Below are 7,195 nucleotides of genomic sequence, written 5' to 3' on the forward strand. Positions count from 1 at the left end.
TATTTGTTATTCATAAAATATGTTTTCATATTTAAAAGCATATACAACAAAAAAATGTGTGGGTCTTTTTGGGTCAGAATGGATTAATTTGCATTTTCATTAATTTAAATGGGGAAATTCAATTTAAAACATGAGCAAATTGAGTTACAAACAAATTATGAGGTTGGCCATGGGACAAATTAAACTCGTGTGTCAAGGTACCACTGTACTTTATTTACTGTTAGAGAAATAATATGTTCATTTACTAGTATATAAAATATATATACATATGCAGTGATTTTTCAGGGGATAGCTAGGGAGATCAACAGTGATTTCTTGTAGAAGCTAGCCAATGAGTTTTGAAGGAACTTAATGATTCTAAAAAATGAAGATGAGGGAGAGTTTTTCAAGAAGTAGGGGGCAGGGGAAGAAAGAGAGCAAAGGTCCATCAGCAGAAAAATATAGTATTGTGTATGAATAGTAAGACCAGCTTGACCTTCTCAGAGTGTGTGAAGGGTAGAAACGTATGATAAAGCTGAAAAGGTAGGTTAGGGCCAGGTTGTAAGGAACTTTGGATCTCAGAGAGAGACAGCTATCTAATATTAGAGATCAATGGAGACTACTAACCAGGAGAGTGACATGGTTAGAATGTCACTGAGCAGCACTCTGATCTTCAGCAAGGTACCTTCACTTCTTGGAACAGTTTCAGGTCTTTCTTTTGTAAGATAAGAAAGCTGTCCCAAGTGATCTTCAAGTCTTTTCCATCTCTAAATCCTATGATCCTTTCTCAATGTCACGTCCATTATCAACAGAATGAAGGCAGCTGGATCAGACAGTTTCAAAGGGTTCTTAAGAGGATTGAAATTCTGTGAATCACAGACACTGTCATTGAACCACTGTCATCTCACCTTGTCATCCAATATTTATCAAGAATCAAATATATGAGATGTCATTTTTTTTCCTTCAAAGATAAACTACGCGATTATCTAAGTAGGAATTATCTTTGGAAATCTGAGCTTATGTGTACAGTTATTTTGTTTCATTTCTATTAGTATTAGAATTGGCTAGAAGATTGTGAATTTTTAGCTCTTAGGTTTTCAAAGTCTCTTGCCCCTTCCCCATAAGCTTACAAATTAGTCAGTGTATTAACATTATTTTATAGAAACCTGAGTTCAGAAAAGTTAATTGATTGACTTTCGACAGCAATTAAATATAAATTTGTACCCAGAGTCACTGGATTCTTTCTATCACATCATGCTGCATCTAACACTAAAACATGAAAGACATGACTAACCTTAGATTTATGAGAAAACATGAAGAAACAACTTAGAAAGCTTATGGATGGCAAAGGTTATGTCAAAAAAGTTTATTGGAATCACAGAATATTTATACATAAAAATATTTCAAGCTCAATACTGAAAACTACAACAATATTGTCATTTATCTGGTTAGCTAGTTAAATTTTATTTCTCTTCTACTTTACATACTTACAACTTAGCTGACCAAGATCTATATTTTTCAAAATAATTCTTCATAAGTAGGAGGAAATAGTTGTCTTTTCCAAATGAAAACATTTCCTGACCTGGGAAAGAGCCATTCATGAATTGTGAAATACTAATTTTAGGTGCAGAGTAAAAGAAAAATTTACATTTTCCCTTTAAAGGTATATATCCCCACCCTCCAACCTCTAATCAAACAAAAACCAAACTTAATCAACCCATACAATTATTGATAAGGCCTTAAATAAATGAAGGTGGAAGCCATTCCAGGCCCCAAAACTAAAAAGGTCTACCTTAGTCACATAATTACTTTGAAAGTTATTGACATGTTATAAACAGTAAAATTTACTTCTTATATTAACAATGTATATGGCTGAAAATAAATATATAGAGTGTTTCAAAACAAAATCTTCTGGAACACTTAAAGCAATGGTTCTTCAGGAAATTATGCTCAAGCCCCTGACATTTCAGTGAACACTGTAGCTCAAAGATGAAGTTTTCTCTGCCATTAGCCGTTCTCCCAAAATCTTCATCGTGTAAGTTTCTTCTAAGACTGTTTTTCAACAAGTGACATGACTCAAACTCCATTACATTGATGGCAAAACTCAGTCTCATTTTCTCCAGTACTAGAAAAAATTAAAAATAAAAGAGGAAAGTACTTAATTTAAATGTTTATTTACGATTATGAGACATAGTGTTTAGAGTTAAAATTCCAAAAAATGCTTTCATGCATCATGGGTCTTTGTAGGTCTTTACTGCAACAATTAGAGTTTGTCTACTGCCCCCCAACCCACCCTCCCACAAATAAAAAGACTGCAATGGCTATGGCATGTTAGCTGGCACGGATGGATTACTTTAAAAATGCCTAAATTTAGCTATCTGATGACAAAATAAATGAAATCCTTTTTCCTGCATGTAGAAAAACATTAGCATCTAGGCTAAAGAATTTCTAGATTCTTAAGTTTATCAACTAAAGAAAGAAACAAAGGGAGAGGCCTGCCTTAATTTTCATTGGTTGCCTTTTATATACCAAGTTCTCAGTTTCTATGTTTGTTGAACTAAAATGAAATAACAGTTCATGTGGAAAAGGCTAGGGAGTTCTGAGTCCCTTTAAACCAGTCTAATTCTAAGGAATAATTCTCCAGGGAGAAGAGGTGATTGGTCTGTGGAAAAATCAGCCTGTATTGGACCATACCTTAATTTTCATCTCCTAAGAAAAACTGGGGAGTAAGGCCTCTTTTTTAACTATCATTGTTTCTCACCTTCCCAAATCAGTCTTCCTATATAGCTCTTTAGCACATGACCAGGGGTATTAAGTTTGGAGTTAAAATATTATTTGAAGACACCTTCCCTCACTTTCTACCCAGAAACATGTTGCTAAAAAGAATGGATAGACTTGAAAAGTATTTTTTTTCCCTATTCTATCCCTACCTTTCCTCTCCACACCATAGAAGGTATCATCTGTCAAAACATGTGGATCATGTCTTCTGTGCTTCTACTTCTCTGGGGCTGAACATTCATTAGTTATTCTTCAAATATTAAATCGGTAGATGTATTTAACGTTCTCTTGTTCTACTTGTTTTACTTTGAATTACCTCATGTAGTTTTTCCAATTTTTTTTAACCCTTATCTTCAGTCAGTATTGTGTATTGGTTCCAATGCAGAAGAGTGGTAAGGGGGTAGGTGTCAGTCCTGTCTGACTGAGAGACTAATGAGATGAGCGTGGTGGTACAGCTAAGCTTTATTAGAGGCAAGGAGGGACAAGGGAAGAAGGGAGGGAAGGAGCAGTGAGAGAGAGAGGGACCCAACACCAAGGCAGGTGGCTGAGGAGGCCCCGGGGGGGGTGGGGGGTGGGGGGGGTGTCAAGGGGGGAAAGGGGGAGATTAGCACCAGCAAGGATGGCTGCCGAGTCTCCACCTGAGGAGAGATGGGTTAAACCTCTTATAGGATTGTTGTCAGGGATGTAGTAACCTAGATTGCTTCTGTTGGTTCTGATAGAGCTACTTGGACCAACCTCATAGGAGGACCCTAAGGAGGTGTGGAACCTCGGTCTCTGGGGGTTGGGGGACTAGTTCCCAGGCTGCTGGTCAGTCATGAGGAAAGTCATCTGTCCAGGCCTGACAGAAAAGTCTTGGTGTTCTGCCAGGTTTTGCTGGGACAGGTGCTGGGGGAGTGGGGGAGGGAGGGCTGTTAGTTTTGTTAGGGATGGGGAGGAAGAGGGGTTTTGGTCCCACAGTCTGCCACTAGGCAATTGGGAGTTAAGTGACTTATCCAGGGTCACACAGCTAGGAAGTGTCTGGGGCCAAATTTGAAACCAGTACCTCCCATCTCTAGACCAGACTCAATCCACTGAGCCACAGTGCAGTAGTAGTACTCCACCACAACCACATGTCACAATTTGTTTATCCATTACCCATTTGATGACTATTCCCTCAAATTCCAATTCTTTGCCACCACAAAGAGCTACTAAAAATATTTTGGAACATACTGGTTCTTTTTTTTTTTCCTGATCTCCCTGGGAGATGGTCCTAGCAGTTATATGGCTGAGTCTAAGGGTATACAAAATTTTGTAGTTCTTTGGTATAATTCCAAATTGTCCTCTAAAATGATTGGATCAGTTCATAGTTCCAACAGTGTATTAAATAGTGTCCCCACTCTTCCACATCCCATGCAGTAGCTGAACTTTTGTCATTTTCTATCAAACTGATGGGTGGGAGATGATATCTCAGAATTATTTTTTCATTTCCCAAATCAGTAATGATTAAGAGCATTTTTTTTGTCGATTCTATAGGCTTTGATTTCTTCATCTGAAAACTGTCTGCTAATATCTTTTGTACATTTACCACCTGGAGGATCTTATTCTCAAACATTTGACAAAGTTCTCTCTATGTTTTAGATATGAGGCCTCTGAGACTGTCCACAAAATATTTCCCCCCAATTTTCTGCTTTCCTTCTAATATTAACAACATTTGTTTTATTTATATAAAACCTTTCTGACTGAATGCACTCAAAATTATGCATTTTACATCTCTCAATGGTCTCCATTTTCTTATTTACTCATAAATTCCTCTACTATCCATAAATCTGATAGGTAATATTTTCCCTATTCTTCTACCTGCTTATATCTCCTTTTATATCTAAATCATGTATCCATTTTCATCTTATCTTAGTGAATGCTTTAAGATATTTGTCTATACCTAGTTTCTATATGAAACTACAATCCATTTGTAACCAGAAATTTCTGACAAATAGTGATTTCTTTTCCCCAATACCCTGGATTTCTATTTTTGTCAAATTTAATGCCTGTTCTGTTCCACTGACCTATCTTTCTATTTTTTTAGTCAGTACCAGATATTTCTGATAATTATGGCTTTATAATTAGTTTAAAGAGGCAGCTGGGTGGCTCAGAGGATTGAGAGCCAGTTCTGGAGAGAGTAGGTCCTGGGTTCAAATCTAGCCTCAGATACTTCCTAGCTATGTGTGGGCAAAGTCACTTACCTGCCATTGCCTAATCCTTATTGCTCTTCTGCCTTGGAACCAATATATAGTATTGATTCTAAGACAGAAGGTAAAGGAGTAAAATAATGATAATAATAATAATAATAATAATAAAGGCTTCCAGTGTGTTGTCTTAGGAATATGATGTTGATCTTGTTCTCTTTATCAGGACTTGGAATAAAAATTTGGATGGCATGCTTAACAAACTTGCATATCAATCAAATAATCAGTCAATATTACATGCCTATGTGCCAGAAACCATATGAGATGCTAGGATTACAAATGTAATGAATGTAGCGCTCTCTACTCTTAAGAATATGACATTTTAACAGGGAAGACATATATATATATACACACTGAATAAAAAGAAAAACAGAAAGAGTAGCTATAAGAGGAAGAAATTGTCAGGAAAGACTTTATGTCAAAGGTTCTGGTGAAGTTGCATTTTGGAGGGGGAGATTTTAGGAAAATTTTTTAAAAATTCCAAGTAAAGGGCTTCCGGGTTAAGAAGGGGCAGAGTAAGAAGCAGCTCTTAACCTCTCCTGACCAAAACACACAAAACTCCTCAAGGGGACATAAAAACAAGTCCAGACGAACGGAGGAACCCCACAACAGGGCACAGCGTGGAAGGTACGTGGAATCGAGGCATTTCCATGCTATAAAGGGGTGAAACAGCTCTCACAAAATCGAGGGCTGAGCAACCACCCTACCACCACCCCTTCCACACACACCACCTATAGCACCGAAGCCAGCTAAAAAGAAACATAGCAAGTTTGGGGCACCCATCGAGTCATTGGCAGCTCCGGGGCCTGTTCCTGAGAGCAGCAAGATTTAGGACCCCAATAAGCCAAAAAACGCACGCGAAATCTGAGCGCGGGAGCAGAGAGTGGACGCAGGGCGCAGAGCGCGGGCTGAGAGCGCAGGCACTGCGGAGGCGTGGATGGAGGCAGACACAACCAGGAACTAAAGCCTGAGTGGGGAACCAGCGTGGACGGGTATACGACTGTGGAAGCAGCGCCCTGAGACTTGTAAAGGAACCTCCGGCACAGGATCAAGCAAGGGGGTCCACCAGGGGGCTTGACCTTGGAAAAAACCAGAACTCAGACCTCAGGAGCCAATAGACCGCGGACAGACCCTGAGCGCAAGGATAAACCTGAGAAGCTGCTGGGCTAACGATGGCTACCCAGTCTCAGGAAGCTCAGAAGAGAAAGAATAACAACAAGAAAAAGAAGTCTTTAACACTCGACAACTTTTACACAGAGAAAATCCAGACAACCTAGCAAACAGAGGAGGAAAACAAACAAGCATCCGGACCCTCCTCAAATAAGGAAAACTCCTCACAAACTATGGAAGAGTTCAAAACTGAGATTCTGAGGAAGATGGAAGAGATCTGACAAGAAAATAACAGTTTAAAAGGTAAAATCTTGCAACTGGAAAGCGAGGCTCAGAAATCAAATGAACTGATAAGCAAATTGAACAAGATTGAAAAAGAAAACCAAAAGATCATAGCTGAAAACCAGTCTCTAAAGGCTAGAATTCAGCAGTTAGAAGCTAATGATCTCTCAAAACAACAAGAACAAATAAAACAAAGTCAAAAGACTGAAAAAATAGAAGGAAACATGAAATATCTCAATGAGAGAGTGACAGACCAAGAAAACCGGTCTAGAAGAGACAATTTGAGAATAATTGGTCTTCCAGAAAAACCAGAAAATAATAGAAACCTGGACTCCATACTAACAGAAATAATTCAGCAAAATTGCCCTGAAATCCTACAACAAGAGGGCAATATAGACATTGAAAGGATTCATAGAACACCTGCGACATTCGATCCAGAAAAGAAAACACCCAGAAATATAACTGCCAAATTGAAGAGTTTCCAAGCAAGAGAAAAAATCTTACAAGAAGCCAGAAAGAAGCAATTCAAATATCAAGGACCACCAATCAGGATCACACAGGATCTGACAGCCTCCACACTAAAAGATCGAAAGGCTTGGAATACGATATTCAGAAAGGCAAGAGAGCTGGGCCTGCAATCACGGATCAACTACCCATCAAAATTGACTATATATTTCCAGGGGAAAAGTATGGGCATTCAACAAAATTGAAGAATTCAAGGTATTTGCACAGAAAAGACCAGGGCTAAATGGAAAGTTTGATATCCAACCACAAAAATCGAGAGAAACATGAAAAGGTAAATAAGATACAGAGGGGAAAGAAAG

General features: G+C 38.4%; 1 protein-coding gene across 1 annotated transcript in view; it reads right to left on the reverse strand.

Moving 5' to 3' along the window:
* Positions 1 to 1,328: 1,328 nt before the first annotated feature.
* The window catches only part of PIK3C3 (phosphatidylinositol 3-kinase catalytic subunit type 3), a 201,814-nt gene continuing 195,947 nt past the window's right edge, over positions 1,329 to 7,195 (reverse strand). Inside the window, exon 25 of the mRNA XM_044681686.1 lies at positions 1,329 to 2,104. Coding sequence (XP_044537621.1) covers positions 2,090 to 2,104 — 15 coding nt within the window. The 3' untranslated portion in view covers positions 1,329 to 2,089. The remainder of the gene's footprint in view (positions 2,105 to 7,195) is intronic.

The sequence above is a fragment of the Gracilinanus agilis genome, chromosome 1 (genome assembly GCF_016433145.1).
Source record: "Gracilinanus agilis isolate LMUSP501 chromosome 1, AgileGrace, whole genome shotgun sequence".
In the NCBI taxonomy this organism is placed as follows: domain Eukaryota; kingdom Metazoa; phylum Chordata; class Mammalia; order Didelphimorphia; family Didelphidae; genus Gracilinanus; species Gracilinanus agilis.